The sequence below is a fragment of the Sitophilus oryzae genome, unplaced genomic scaffold (assembly GCF_002938485.1).
Source record: "Sitophilus oryzae breed Bouriz unplaced genomic scaffold, Soryzae_2.0 scaffold_1297_pilon_pilon, whole genome shotgun sequence".
Lineage (NCBI taxonomy): Eukaryota > Metazoa > Arthropoda > Insecta > Coleoptera > Curculionidae > Sitophilus > Sitophilus oryzae.
In genome coordinates this window covers 13386384-13401409 of record NW_022145945.1, presented here as the reverse complement: position 1 = coordinate 13401409, position 15026 = coordinate 13386384, and the positions used below count along the sequence as shown (strand labels likewise).

The 15026-nt window shown below is 32.2% G+C and overlaps 3 protein-coding genes across 3 annotated transcripts; 1 reads left to right on the top strand and 2 right to left on the bottom strand.

The window, feature by feature from the left end:
• Positions 1-6: 6 nt before the first annotated feature.
• Positions 7-1171, top strand: LOC115874456. The gene is made up of 5 exons (XM_030889610.1): positions 7-280; positions 340-527; positions 582-714; positions 776-936; positions 1011-1171. The coding sequence occupies exons 1-5, from the start codon at positions 146-148 to the stop codon at positions 1093-1095; spliced, it is 702 nt and encodes a 233-aa protein (XP_030745470.1). The 5' UTR covers positions 7-145; the 3' UTR covers positions 1096-1171.
• A 1774-nt stretch (positions 1172-2945) lies between these two features.
• LOC115874455 (chymotrypsin inhibitor-like) lies at positions 2946-6147 on the bottom strand. The gene is made up of 2 exons (XM_030889609.1): positions 6000-6147; positions 2946-3183 (listed from the first exon to the last, which is right to left on the bottom strand). Exons 1-2 carry the CDS (start codon positions 6064-6066, stop codon positions 3011-3013), a joined length of 240 nt encoding a protein of 79 aa, XP_030745469.1. The 5' UTR covers positions 6067-6147; the 3' UTR covers positions 2946-3010.
• A 4680-nt stretch (positions 6148-10827) lies between these two features.
• On the bottom strand, positions 10828-14036 carry LOC115874826 (chymotrypsin inhibitor-like). The gene is made up of 2 exons (XM_030890124.1): positions 13839-14036; positions 10828-11102 (listed from the first exon to the last, which is right to left on the bottom strand). Exons 1-2 carry the CDS (start codon positions 13900-13902, stop codon positions 10930-10932), a joined length of 237 nt encoding a protein of 78 aa, XP_030745984.1. The 5' UTR covers positions 13903-14036; the 3' UTR covers positions 10828-10929.
• Between the last annotated feature and the right edge of the window lie 990 nt (positions 14037-15026).

Below are 15026 nucleotides of genomic sequence, written 5' to 3'. Positions count from 1 at the left end.
ATTAACCTAGAAATTTTGACAGTTCAATGTTTAATTTCTTTTGTTTTGTAATTATAATAATTTGTTTATCTGCCTATTTTTAGGCTTAATAATTAATTCGCTAAATATTGGTCGAACATAAATTACCATTGTTTTTTAAGCAAAAATGCTAGATGGGTGGTACTGTAGATCCATTGCAAATGAAGCAGCACAGGCTGAGGAAGAGGAACAAGCTCTTGAAGAATCGAAATTCAAGAAGGAATACAAATTTTTGAAGAGGAAATTTCAGAACCTCATTTATGTATGTTATAAAAGTTAATATAATACTCGTAAGTTTAGTTTTAAAATGTACTCTTATAGGAAAATGAGGCGTTTCAGCAAGCCCTTCGCACTGCCCAAAAAAAATTATTACAAGTGACAAGAGACAGATCGTTTCTACTGGATCGGTTATTGTTACATGAGAAAATTGATCATTCAACTTCCGAGTCGGATGAAACTGAGTCTTCAGAAGATGAACAGCCAGCAGTAAAAGTTGAACCGCCAAAAAGGTAATTTGATAATAAGGTTTATTTACGGAATTGTGTATTGTGATATTTCTACAGGAGAAAAGTGTCAGACGGTTCGTCCCACAATAATTCATCACAGCATGTTAGTGCTGGGAAGTCGGTATCATCAGCGAAAAGGAGGAGACCTGCCAATTCCCGCTCTTCAAATAAACAAGTTCATCAATCGATGGTAAGTAATATTTTCTTTTATTTTAAATATAATTATTATTGATAATAAATTATTTTTTTAGAAACTGCACGTCCCTACAACCAATGTTCTCTCGGATGGCCACATGACACCTGAAGAAGTAGAAAGGCACTTGCAATCTCAGAGTTTCTTGGATTTAGTACCAGAAAGGGCGCCTCCAACTGTTCCTACAGAAATGTTCAGCAACGAGCCCTCATTAGATAGGTAATAATAAAAAAAATAAAAATAAACACCACTTTTTTTTTTAATGATATTGATATGATCTATTATATTTGTAGTGAGTCAAATGACATGATAGGAGAACTGGAAACATCTCCAAGTAATATGGAGGAGGAAATCAGTATTGACATGCTACCAGAATAGTACATTTAGATAAAATATGTTGGAGTGAATGTTAGTGTGATTATGTGCTAAATAAAACTACTTGTTAAGATTTTGATAAATAATAATTTTATTATATTTGTACAGGTGTACAGTTTTAAATTTTAAAAAGACTCAAATCTTAAGTAATTTTTAAAATCAAAATGCTTTAAATCTTCAATTTCAATTAAGTCAATTTCAATATAAAGTTCAAACGATTTGTTTTAAGTCCTTGACTTAAATCATTTTATTTCAAGTTAAGTCATTTTTGTAAAGACTTTAATCAATATAACTTTATTTAAGTCGTTTTTATGACTTTGAGTCTATATTTTTGACTTAAATCACGATAATCTGCAAGTTAACTCAATAAAATGGCTTAAAAATCAATATAATTACCCTCTAGTGAAGACAACCAGAATTCAGTAAGTACCTGTTTTTTAAATGTTAATATTATTTTTCAAATTACTGATTTTCATATTATCTGTATATACAGGGTGTCCCAATATTCCGTGGACATAGAACTACTACATATTTTTGGAATCAAAATAAGTTTATTGGATACACTTTACCTCTATACAAAAGTGCTTCGTTTGTCCGCTAGAGGACATCAAACTTTAAAAAAATAAAAACACTTTTTAAGATATTTTAAAAACCGTTATTCCGATTTGAATGAGATTTTGGGTGACTATGTTTTGCTAACTGCTTTAACATTTGACTCTCACAAAAATCAAGAAAAAATACGGGAAGGGTAAAAACTACCCCCACCTCTACATAAATCTTAAAATTGTCTTTTTAGTAATTGCTACATTTTTTGTCTCTTGTAAAAATAACGTCACCACACATCCTTTTTGAGGAAAAAAATTATTTTTCCGAAGCAGATTTCCAAAAAGTGTTTTTTGTCACAAAAAGCTACGGAGGCGCATAAAATCTATTATGCTCTAATAATTTAGTTGGCGAATATTATGGAATTTTATATTATATCACAAATTATATTTGATAATAAGCTTCATAAAAAGTTTAAAAAATAACAAATTTTAAATTAATTAACATTCGGGTTTATTTCTTATTGATGCCCTCTAACGGGCAAACGAAGCACTTTCGTATAAAGGTAAATTATGTGCAGTCAACTTATTTTGATTAAAAAAATACGTCTATATCCACGGAATATTGGAACTATCTGTATATTTTGTAAGTCTACTTTCGAAAAATAAATTCTCCAAGAATTTTTTTCTCGAAAACTATATGCGATGTGACGTTTTTTTACAAGAAACAAAAAAAGTAGCCAACTCAAACCAGGCCATTTTACGAAAAGAAATTCTGTCATTGGTGGATTTGGATAATATTTATACCAAAATGTATGTAGGGGTGGGGATAGTTTTCACGCTTCCCGTCCTTTTTTTTTATTTTTGTGAAAGTCAATTATTAAAGCACTTAGCAAAACAAAGTCATCTAAAATCTCATTCAAATCGGAATAACGGTTCTTAAAATATAAAAAATGTGTTTATTTTTTTAAAGTTTGATACCTTCTATCGGTCAAACGAAGCACTTTTGTATAAAGGTAAATTGTGTTCAATGAACTTATTTTGATTCCAAAAATACGTATAGTAGTTCTATGTCCACGGAATATTCGGACACCCTGTATATTTTTCTCTAAAATAAAACACTTGCATTAATCGTAAAAATCGTATATAAATACCTATGTATCTACTATATTATAGGATCTACTATAACTCTGAAACTAAAGTTTCAAATAAAGTCATACTTAGATATAGTATGACTTTATTTGAAACTTTTCCTAACCAAATCCATTTACTCACTAGTAATTTACGTAGAGTGAAAATAAGTTTGAATCGTAAAGTTCCAAATATATATTTATTATGATTTTTTACATTTTTGTTTGTTTTAATATAATTTCGGTTTAACATTGCGACGGTCTAACGCATCTACCAGTTCTGTCTTGTCTTAAATATCCTCGTCTACAGAAACAACCCTTTTTACATACTGCTATACACGCGCCTGGATTTCTTCTGGAACATGAGGGCGGACAGCTTGATCCGCATGTTAGATATTCTTCATGAGGTCCACGACATGCTGAAAAAATAATATTGTCATAATTATTACTGAATTGAGATATACAGGATGTCCCGATATTCAGTGGACAGAACTACTACGTATTTTTGGAATCAAAATAAGTCCTTTGGACACAATTTACCTCTATACAAAAGTGCTTCGTTTGACCGCTAGAGGGCAGCAAACTTAAAAAAAATAAACAATTGTTTTAAGATATTTTAAGAACCGTTACTCGTATTTGAATGAGATTTGTGGTGCCTATGTTTTGCTAAGTGCTTACACATTTGACTTTCACAAAAACCAAAGAAAGGTACGAGAAGGGTGAAAACTACCCCCATCCCTATATCTTAGTAGAAATATTTTCCACCAACCACCGATTTTTTTTCGTAAATGGTTCTTCCAGTATTTACTACATTTTTTATCTCTTGTAAAAAAACACCAACGCTCATACTTTTTGAGAAAAAAATGTTTTTCCTCCAAAGCTGACTTAAAAAATAATTACTAGCTTTAAACGGCAATAACTTGTTTAATTTAAATGGAACACCCTATATATTTTACATGAATCACATGCACAATGTAATTGTCTATCAAATTGTATTATACCATTTTTTACCTATCTCTTCAATTTTTTGTAGAAAATGCATTTTCTTATAATTTAGACCTCATTTATCACTATACCCATGAAATATTGACATTTTAGATTATTTTTAAAGATGTAACAAATTTTCAAAGAGTACAGATACTAATATTGTCGATATAGTTCGCTTATTTCATTAAAAAATAAAAAAAAACTGTTTAAATATTTTTTGTTAACAAGGACCAATTAATATGATCCCAGCATTCAAACTACGTTAATTGACTGTTTACGTTGATTAATAATATTTGCTCCAAATACTCAAAAACTGAATTTTGTGTGTGTTTTAGACAGTGTGGTAAAAAGTAACACTTTATATATTTTATTTCATTTTTTGACGAATGCTTATTTATAAAAACAGAAACGTTCATCTTCATAACTTATTATTATATTGATTCTGAGCCAAATTCACACACACATTTATTTAGAATACTTTATTAATTTAACTAAAACTTTTGGTCGGAAATAATGGATATGTATATTTAATTGGTATACTCTTTCACAAAGATTTAAATAGTTTTTTTTGTATACCAATGGGCTTGCAATACATTTTGTACATATATGTTGCTTTAAAAAAATCTGAAATGTCAATATTCCATGGGTATAGTGATAAATGAGGTCTAAATTATAAGAAAATGCATTTTCTACGAAAACTTGAAGAGATGGGTAAAAATGGTATAATATAATTTGATAGACAATTATATTGTGCATCTGATTCACCTAAAATATATAGGGTGTTCTATTTAAATTAAACAAGTTATTGCCGTTTAAAGCTAGTAATTATTTAATATACATTTTTGGACACTCTGGTAGTCAAATTTTTATTATTGCAACACAATATCTGATCAATAAATAATCGTCAGTAAATATTTAGTATTAAAAACTTTGATACCCTTGGAGAAATGAAGCCTTAAAATTTTTTCTGCAATTTCATAAAATTAAAAGTATTTAAAAAACGGTAAGGTTTAAGTGTGATAAACCTTAATCAAATTTACCTTTATTTCAATCGTAGAATCAAAAAATAGAATAATATACAGGGTGTTCTATTTAAAAAAATACAACTATAATATTTTTTACTTATTTGGTACACTCTGTATCTTGTAAAAATATTTTTAAATTGTAGCTCTAAGAGTCCTTCAACGAACCCAAAACTTACAATTTATAAAAATCTGATCGTTTAGCTACAATATTCTGTGTCGTATGTGGTGAACAACCCTGTAGAGGTAAATTGTGTCCAATTAACATATTTTGATTCCAAAAATATGCAATAGTAGTAGTAAATATGTACTACTACATACAACTACACACTACTACAATGCAGTAGTAGTATTCCAAAAGAGGGACACCCTCTATATACCAAACATTTTTTTTATTTTAAGATCTTAATTTTTTTAATCCAGTTTCTACAGGGTGACCCATTAATGTCGAAGGTATGAGAAAGAGCTTGATATAAATGTTGCATGGCTTATAAAGATGCATATATAGTTTAGAAATATGTTGTTGTTACAGGGTGTCCAATAAGAAAGTAATGATAAAACTTTAAGTTTTTTAATATACAACCCAAAGATTCAGCATAAAATTATGCATATAGGACACTATTTTTATTTAGAAAACTATGCGGTGTTGCCATTCTATTTCTTATTTACAGAGACTTTGGTTAAATCATTAAGTACATATGTCCGAAAAGTGGTTAAAACTGGGTTTAACTTTATTAATACTTATACAGGGTGAGTCTTAAATAAGTTCAAATATTTTCACGGCTGGCAGATCTCGATAAAAGAAATATATTTTCTTTTTACCGTTTTTCAAATAAGTCCGTCAATAAAAAAAGTCAATAAATTTCGGAGAAAAGTTCCATGTGATGTGGACTTCATCTGTGACACTGTATACAGACCACCCTGTATATGAGGCTTGTTCACTGAGGATGCAAATCCTCGTTGAGTGTATCAAAAATTACCAAATTGTTACATTTGCTGAAAATGCCGTTATTTGAAACAAAGGTATTTTATTTATTTGCACTGAACTGCATAAATAATTTAAAAAAATAATTAACCTACTTAAAAATGAAACAAAAAAAATGCTAAATAAGTATTTTTTAATAATTGCGTGTAATTATACCAAAAAATTAAGTTTATTCAAATTAAACAAGAATATGAAAAATCAAAAAATTGCTTATTCTACTTTATCCAAAAGTTTAACTTACCTTGAGAATTTGCTAAACTCACAAAAACCGACAAACATAATATCGTAGCGATCACTATTGCTTTCATGATTGTATTTATGAAATTCACTCCTGATGGACAAATAACAACTATTCGCTGAAGTATACCGATCAACTGGTACGATGGTAACTAAAAAACGGTACTATATATAGCAGGTGGGCCAGGGGAATTTTGTTGTTGTGTTAATATGTATATCAATTAATGCAGAAAATCGTTTATTACCATATATATTATTTACAGCGAACTTTGTCAAGACAAAGATATTAAAATGGTCGAAGACAGTGGCGGGTTAAATAAGTAATAATTTAATTAGAATGAGTAATAATGCTATTTAAATTAGCCAAAAAAATTCTATTTGAAACTATTGTTTCTAAAATATGAATGAAATGAGTATATAGTCTTGGTCTTGGTTTTTGTCTTGGAGGGTCCAGTTTTGGTCTTGGTCTTGCTGCTAGACTCTTGCAAGTCTTGCAGTTTTGTAATATATATATAATAGAAATAAAATAGCAATAAGATGTTTTAAAAATCATGAAATTTTGATTTTCCAATTAATTATTTATTAACTACTTGGTTACTTTTGAACCGCCATAACTTTCATAAGTTTATGTTGAGTTAGCAACCCATCAGAGCAAACTCTTTGCCTTCAATTTTCTCGAAAACCATCACTCTGGGCGATGTGCAACAAGGGTACCTTTTTTGTAGGAAAAAGTATGTAGTTTTCAAAAAATGCACCCACGTTGCAAAAATAAACTCAAAAAAGTTATTCACAAAACAATCCCCTACCCTTGCAAAAACTACCCTGTCCGCTTTTCCAAATAATTTTTCAGTATCACCATTTGATTTAGGGTCAAAATTTATGGCAGAGCATTTTTTTTCGAAATTTTATCTCGTTTTTTAAGCCTACAATTTCAAAACAACCGTTTTTTAAATCCACCCTTTCAGTGCCCCTAACTCCCTTAATATGCATTTTCCGTCCTATACTTATAGGAACTTTTTTTACTATTTTTAGGAGTACTATCACCCCCCATATGGTGTTTTTTTACACCATTTCAATAACACCCTGTATATGCGTTTAAAGATTGCGATTTTAGTATTAGTGAAACGGTAAAATATAAAGAAATTTTAAATAAATTAATCTCCTCTGATTTCGCTAATGCTAAAATCGATGCATCGGAACATTTAAACGCAAATATCTTGAAAACCGTTCACTGTTTAGAACTAAATGACGAGATAGACTTTTAGATAAAAAGAAGTCCTAGCCCTTTCATTTATTGAAATTACTGTTACCACAGGATAAAGAAGTACCACCAGTAGTACTATACCATAATTGGAAGTACGTTTTCAGGGCTGTTACGGAATTTTACTCTACACAGGGTGTTCCAGAAATAAGTGCAAGTATTTTAAGGGGTTGTAGATCTTGTCAAAAGAAACATTTTTTCTCTTTACCGTTTTTCAAGTAAGCCAAAAAAAAATATTTTTTGCTAAAATTTTGAGAACCACTGGATCTTTCCTGGATTTTCTTTCATGTAAATTTAGGTAGTAACCTATGTTGTCATATTATCAAAAAATTCCAAATTTTCAAATTTTTCTTTTTCGCAAAAAATACCTCATAGGCGTGTTTCTGAGGCCGAAATATACTACCAGTTAAAATACTTACACTTATTTCTGGGACACCCTGTATTATTATTATTTACACCGATTTTTATTTAAGCTTTTCTGGGCTGTGATTTCTTCGGGAAGTATTTTAGGGCATATATTCATAGGGACTTTTTGTTTTATTTTTATCTGTAGAATCACCCACCGAAGTTAGATACACTATTTTTTTGACACCCTGTACCCATTGAGGTAGAAAAAGAAAACGTATGCTAAATTTATAAAATGTGACACAGATACACAATTTTGTATAATATTGGAACCAACTCTTTCTATAGACTATTTAATTTTAAAATTATTGCATATGAGCAGTGGCGGACTAAGGGGGGGCGGAAGGGGCGGCCCGTCCCGGGCCCCCTCTTCTAGTAATGTAGAATGTTTAGGAGGGGAGTTAATCACCGCGACCTTATAGATCTATTGTGTGTTCCCCTTTCTTGAGTTATAACGAGTTATAACTCATCATACAGTCTCAGGGCTTTAAGAAAAGCCAGTATCTGAGACGGCTCCACAGAGACCAGCTCTCCATCCTCGACATCAGACGTACCAAGGTTCATAGCACGAATGGTCGTCGTCTCGGCATACTCAGTGATAAGGTGTTCTGGTGTTTCCCCATTTTCCCCACAAAATCTGCATTCGCCGTTGTTTCTCAGTTTCAGCGTACTGAGGTGTTCGTTGAGGAGACAGTGTCCTGTTAGAAACCCCGTGACAATCCGAAGATTGTTTTTACTTAAATCAAGGAAAACCTTTGATTTTTCTCGGTCATAAGTTCTAAGGAACTTTTTCGAGTGTCTTAGACCGTTGGAGGACACCCATTCCAAGTTACGGATGGAGTCTTCCAGATTCTTCAGTTCCGCTTTCACTTGGTTCCCGTTTGGAAAACAGAACGGTTCTGGTCCAGTTAGTGGAGTATTCGCTCCTTTTCTAGCTAGATCATTTGCTTTTTCATTGCCTTCTATCCCTTGGTGAGCAGGCACCCAGAGTAGGCGGACTTTATTTTCGTTGCCTAGTTTGTTGAGCTTGACTAATCTGCTTGACTATCGGATAGGATGGCAATTTCCTGTTTTCGATAGTTCCTATCTAAGGGGGCCTCCAAATCTTAATAAGTAATTTTTTATTCAAGTTATTTTTCAATGGTTTCATTACTTATTTTTACTAAATAAACATTTTAAACTACAACCAATGCCCAGCATAACTTGTATTCTCCCCTTCTTTGCCGATGATGAGCAGTGAAGTCTTTAGTATACGGGGGCCACGGGCCTGAGACAGCAAAGAGGCCCCTCGGATCTTGGAGAACTTACAAAATCGCGATATTTTGTCGCGGTATTTCCCTGGAAGCAATTTTAAGAAAAAAATATTTAAAATTTTTGGACGAAAAAAACTACCTGTCAAAAAAATTTGTACAGCCTAAAAGTCAAATTTAGTGATTATCACAGCCCCTATGACATAAAGAAAAGACATGTGGCTATCTATTTCTAAAATTAAATTGTTCAAATGTCATATAATAATGGCGGTAGCTGTCATGGAATTGAGCGATTAAAAATTATCATAACTTTTTTTCAAATGGAAACCCACTTTTTTATTTCACTAGTGAAAAGGTTTTACAATTCGTTACGTTTTAACTAGACATATTCCTATATTCCTATATTTAAAATAAATCGTTTTTAAGTTATTTAAGATATAGTTTCAAAACGTATATTTTTCTTGATTTTATCTAGCTTCCTTTGGCATATTAAGTGTCAAACAGTCAGACAATTTATTTCCATCTGTCACAAAATGAATTATTTGAATTTCCTATATTATAAATACTGCTGCTTAAAAGTTTAAACAGGGTATTTATATAAATATATCTCCGTATTTTCGTTCTTTAGTGATATCTAATAGTTGATCTTTTAATAATATACCGTACGATCAAAAAAAAACAGCGCAAAGTTAGCTTGGAAATGATGATCGATAATATACTGTCATAGGCTACTGGTTAAAATCTAGAAAAATACACGCTTTAAAGCTAAATCTTAAATAACTTAAAAACGATTTATTTTAGGTACAGGAACATGTATAGTCAAAAAGTAACAGTCGAGTGAGTGTCTGAGTGAAATAAAAAAAGTGGATTTCCATTTGAGAAAAATGATTAATCATAATATTTTAATCACTCAATTCCATGACAGTTGCGGCCATTATTATATGACATTCGGACAATTTAATTTTTGACATAGATAGCCACATGTCTTCTCTTTATGGTACAGTAGCTGTGGCAATATGGTGGCAATCACTAAATTTGACGTTTAGGCTATATACATATTCATTAGCGTATAGTTGTAAGGCTTTTGTTTTTTAAAAAATGAAGAATAAGTTTAAAAAACACATTTTTTGAATAAAACCTTTACATGAATTACTCTATCAATAAATTTCATAGACTTGGTTATCAAAGCCGTGTTCCCGTAACACATTTTTTGAACACAACAAAATAATATTAACTAAACAAAACTAGAAAACCTCATTTTTACTACATCAAAAGCAAATAAAAATTAATCCGTAGCCAAGAGTCATAATTCAAGATTACTCTGGGGGGTGCCCAGCAGTATCTTGGGGGGCCCGGCACTCCCGGGCACCCCCCTAGTTACGCCAATGTACATATTTTTGACAGGCAGTTTTTTTCCTCCAAAAATCAGAAATATTTTTTTTTCTCAAAAACGGTTAACGTTAGATATAGAGTGTTTAATACCAAAATTCATAAAGTTTTACAGAGAATTTAAGTATGTAATAAAAAATGGGGTCACCCATTTAAAATAAGAAAGTTGCTGCCAACTTCCAGTACTTCCGAAAGTGCCGCCATATTGAAAATATTTTTAATCGATAGATATCGTTGTGAAACAATGATATGCACAAAATCTCGTATCTAGATATTGTAGTTCTCTAGAAACTTCTAATGCAGGCTCAGCCTGGGACACCCTGTATAAATACTTGAATTTTGTCAACCACTATAAACGTCATTCAATATTTATAAAATGTACATTAGAAGTATATAATTATCTGAACAGACCGGGGGCCACATTTAGCTTCGCCGCCCCGGGCCCCCGACAGACTTAGTCCGCCACTGCATATGAGCCCGTAGCCTTACAGCATCGACACACAAGGACCGTAAACAACAAACAACAATTCTATTAAATACAATATTTTTTATTATTTTACTTTTGTATTAAGTCGATACGTAACAAAATTAACATCAGAATATAAAAAATATAACATAATTTTGATATTTTAACACTCATCCGGTTTGACACATTTCCCTGTTGAGGCATGCCTCAAATAGCCCTCCTTACAAACACATTCTTGCTGGCAAGACAATATACAAAATTCCGCTTTCTTTCCACAAGTCTCCGGGCAGGCAGATGCGCATGTGGAAAACACTTCATTGGTTCCACATTCTTTTTCTAAAAAAGGAAAAAAATGTTTAATTTACATAAATTACAATATCATTTCAATAAAAGTACTACATGCAAATCTGTTTAGACATAAAGAACCATCAGATTAGTAAGTGATTTTTTTACAAGAAATTGGTAACTAATTATATTTTTTAGCTTTCTGTTTCAGTTAACTATTTTCTAGTCACAAAACACTACAGGATCAGATCTAATATTTACATTTTTTGACGCGTTTTGAGAATATGGTAGAAATGTAGTACCCCCTGGGTACCGCTGCTACCACCGAATCCAGTAAAATTTTGGAAGGCCTACGAGAAAAAATATTTGGGAGCCTCTATTCTGAACCTACAGGTATAGATGGCATTTGACACCAATGAGAATATGATATTTTTTAGCAGATAGGTACGTTTATTATAAACCGTTGACGTTTTGTAAAAATTACATTACATGAAGTCAAACTTCAAATTAGCAAATACTTAATGACTACTTACATAATGACCTGACAATTACTTAATGATATAAAACCTAAAAGCTTGAACTTTGTATACGATTTTTGAAGTGAAACGTCGCCGTCGTTGGGAGTAAAAATTCAAAGCCGTGACATGACATGGCCTTGACACGACAGAAGCGTCGTAATTCGGGCACTATGTGAGCTAGGGGGCTGAAACGGGGAATGTCTTGAGAATGAGCCCATTTCTTCATGATATTTTGACAACGTTTCGTGCACTACGAAACCCCATCATCAATAAATCAAATCAAAAAATCGTCCGATTTAAATAAAATTTGGTATGTCGATACACCAAGGCCAACTTGACCGTGTCACTGTAACAAGTAGTTTTGACTTAAGAAACGTCAAAAGTTAATGTCGTTCGATCGCGATCAAATTTGGTGGGTAGGCTGTGTTAGTGACGGTGCACACGGTCCCACCCTGCAAATTTGGATAAAACGTTTCGTTTACATCTTCATCAGGGTAGGACTAAGGATTTGATATTGAAGAAAAATGTGGGTTGATTTCGACATAATTCGGGACGGGCTACGGGATGACGCCCTCAACGTTTCGAACCGATGCCTCTAAATGGACGAAATCATCAGGATTTTTCTTAGTTATGGGTCGATTGGAACCAAACTCGGCACGTGAATAGAGGTAGGTACCCAAATAGAGTCCTCAAACGAACAGACAGACAGACGGAAGTAAGAAGAAGTTTCACTTCAAATATGAGCATATAAATTTGACGGCGAGCTACGCCGCTAAAAAGCGTGTTTGTACTTACAAATCGGCATAATCTTCTTCCAAAGCTTTCCGCTCAAAAAAAAATAAACGGCACAGTATTTTCTGAAGCGGCCACTCTGTACAAAGGGATTTAGAAGCACTAAAAGCGATCAACTCAGTAACCATCAGTCAGCAGTTGGGTAAAGAATGCCTAGAGAATCTGAACAAATTAGGTAAAGAAAATAAAGTCCTCCTACTCTGGGTGCCCGCTCACCAAGGTATAGAAATGGCAATGGAAAAGCAAACGATCTAGCTAGAAACTCCATTAACTGGACCAGAACCGTTCTGCTTTCCAAGCGGAAACCATCTTAAAGCGGAAGTCCTGGAGAACTCCTTTCGTAACCTGGCAGTTAGGTAATGGGAGTCCTCCAACGGTGTAAGACACTCGAAAAATATTTTCCTTGTTTTAAACAATCTTCGGATTGTCACGGGGTTTCTAACAGGATACTATCTCCTCAGCGAACCCCTCAGTAAATTGAAGCTGAGAAACAACGGAACAACGGCGAATGCAGATTCTGTGGGGAAAAATGGGGAAACACCAGAACACCTTATCAATGAGTGCACCGAGACGACAACAATTCGTACCATAAACTGTGGTACAACCTTAGGTACGACTGATGTCGGAGATGGAGGGCTTGCTTCTCTTGTGCCGGGCCCTCGCCAGGTACTGCTGGAAGAATGACTTGAATTATGAATGAATGAAGACTCTTGGGGTTAAATATTAATTTTTATTTTCTTATGATGTAGATGACTTTTTCTAGTTTTGTTTAGTTAATATTATTATGTTTTGTTCAAAAAACGTGTGTTAATTTTTATTTTTTTATAAAATTTGTAGGTATTCTCTTTGAAAGTAATCTACAGAAACACGAGATGATTACCAGGTCTATCAAATTTGTTGGTAGAGAAATTCATGGACCCGTTTTATTCAAAAAATGTATTTATTTTTTAATATTATTATTCTTACTTTTTTACAAAAAGCCATGTCCCCCCTGGGTTCAACCTTAGCCCCCCCCTAGGATGAATTACTAGGTACACTAATGGCAGCACCGGCCGCTAAGGTACAGCCGCTCTTTAGCGGTACAGCTTTGTAGCAAACCGAGGCTTTACCTCTACAGATGCCTGAGCAATACATTTATTTATTCTATTAGATTGGATTAAAAAGCATTTTTTATTTTTCGTTTAGAAACTCTTGGCTCTTCCATTATAATTTTTGCAATGTTAAAATCTATTTTTTTGCCCTGTATCCCATGAATGCTGACAAATCTTATAGAATTGCGAAAAAAGCAAATTTTTAAAACAATTTAATCTTTATGTTCTTTAATTCAAACATTTAACACTTGAATACAATTTTTGTATAAAAATTTGTATTGTTTAATCGGGAGATCAATATTATTCCCCTGTGGTAATCGTTCACATATTCATCCCATAAAAATTTAAAAAAAACAGATATTATTTAAATTAAAGCGATAACTCACCGTCAGCGTCTGTATTGTGTAACAGAACCACAATAGTAATTGCAATAATTAGTACTACTCTCATGGTAATTTTTGTGTGGATTCGTGGAACTACCCAAACTATTTTCTTGATGAATTACTACTAAGTTACTTATTGCGGATAAATGCGGTTTTTAATCTACTTAGAATATGATCACCGAGATGGATTTTTTTATTCTTTTATATTCAATTTTTATGCGAAGCGTGTGTTTATACAGAACAGTGGTGTACCATTGAATAAACAATAATGGTAAAATTGTATTTATATTTTTATTGGGAGTTTATTTAGGTATACTCTTCCGGTTTTTTTTAAGTTTTGTTTTGTTGACACTCAAAACACTTATAAATAAAAATATCTCTTTTTTAAGTAAAAATACACACTTCATAAGGTCAAAAGTTCTCGGAGACACAATATATCAGTGCCTTAATGTGTCTTTAGACTTTATCGATTACTTGTACGGAAAAATGTCTCAATAAAATTTAGTTAAATTTTAAGGGTTTGTTTTCTAGTATTCAAAAATAACGAAATATTTAAAGAAAAAAAATCTATGTGTAAAATATAAAGTTACTAGCTTCTTCCCGGGACTTCTCGAAACGTTTTATTCATTTATTACAATTTAATATTTTATTATTACTTATGCGTCCGTGTTACACCTCGAATCTTTCCATGCATTTCCTTTGTAGTTTAATTTTTTTCACTTAAAATGTATAAAAGGAGTGTCTTCATACATTATTATGATGTGCATATTTTAAATGATCGTTTACCCCTTTAATGGATAGAGTTAGTTACAATTGCACTATTTAAACTATGTTTACTTAAAAAATGTCTATGTGTACTTACTTCAGATGAAAGTTTTCAATTATCGATACATTTGCCTTTCACATTTATAAAAATATGTAGAACTTTTACTACTAATTTCAGATGTATTTACTACTATTTCAAATTTTAACTGTGAATAGCCTTATAACAAACTAACTTTTTTTAATACACGTATACAATACTTAAATTAGAAATCCTTCAGATTAAATAACCCATTAATTTCTCATCTAGTTTTGATTAATCTCGCATGATCATGGAAAACGACTTTAAACTTTATATACAGGGTATCTCAGAAATAAGTGCAAGTATTTTAACTGGTAGTACAGTTCAACCCCAGAAACACGACTATG

Coding starts and splice junctions, on each gene's coding strand:
- LOC115874455 (XM_030889609.1), bottom strand. CDS start 6,066: ATGAAAGCAATAGTGATCGCTACGATATTATGTTTGTCGGTTTTTGTG. Junction 3,184..5,999: donor GAGTTTAGCAAATTCTCAAG/GTAAGTTAAACT, acceptor TTATTTTTTCAG/CATGTCGTGGACCTCATGAA.
- LOC115874826 (XM_030890124.1), bottom strand. CDS start 13,902: ATGAGAGTAGTACTAATTATTGCAATTACTATTGTGGTTCTGTTACAC. Junction 11,103..13,838: donor ACACAATACAGACGCTGACG/GTGAGTTATCGC, acceptor TTCCTTTTTTAG/AAAAAGAATGTGGAACCAAT.
- LOC115874456 (XM_030889610.1), top strand. CDS start 146: ATGCTAGATGGGTGGTACTGTAGATCCATTGCAAATGAAGCAGCACAG. Junction 281..339: donor AATTTCAGAACCTCATTTAT/GTATGTTATAAA, acceptor GTACTCTTATAG/GAAAATGAGGCGTTTCAGCA. Junction 528..581: donor AAAGTTGAACCGCCAAAAAG/GTAATTTGATAA, acceptor ATATTTCTACAG/GAGAAAAGTGTCAGACGGTT.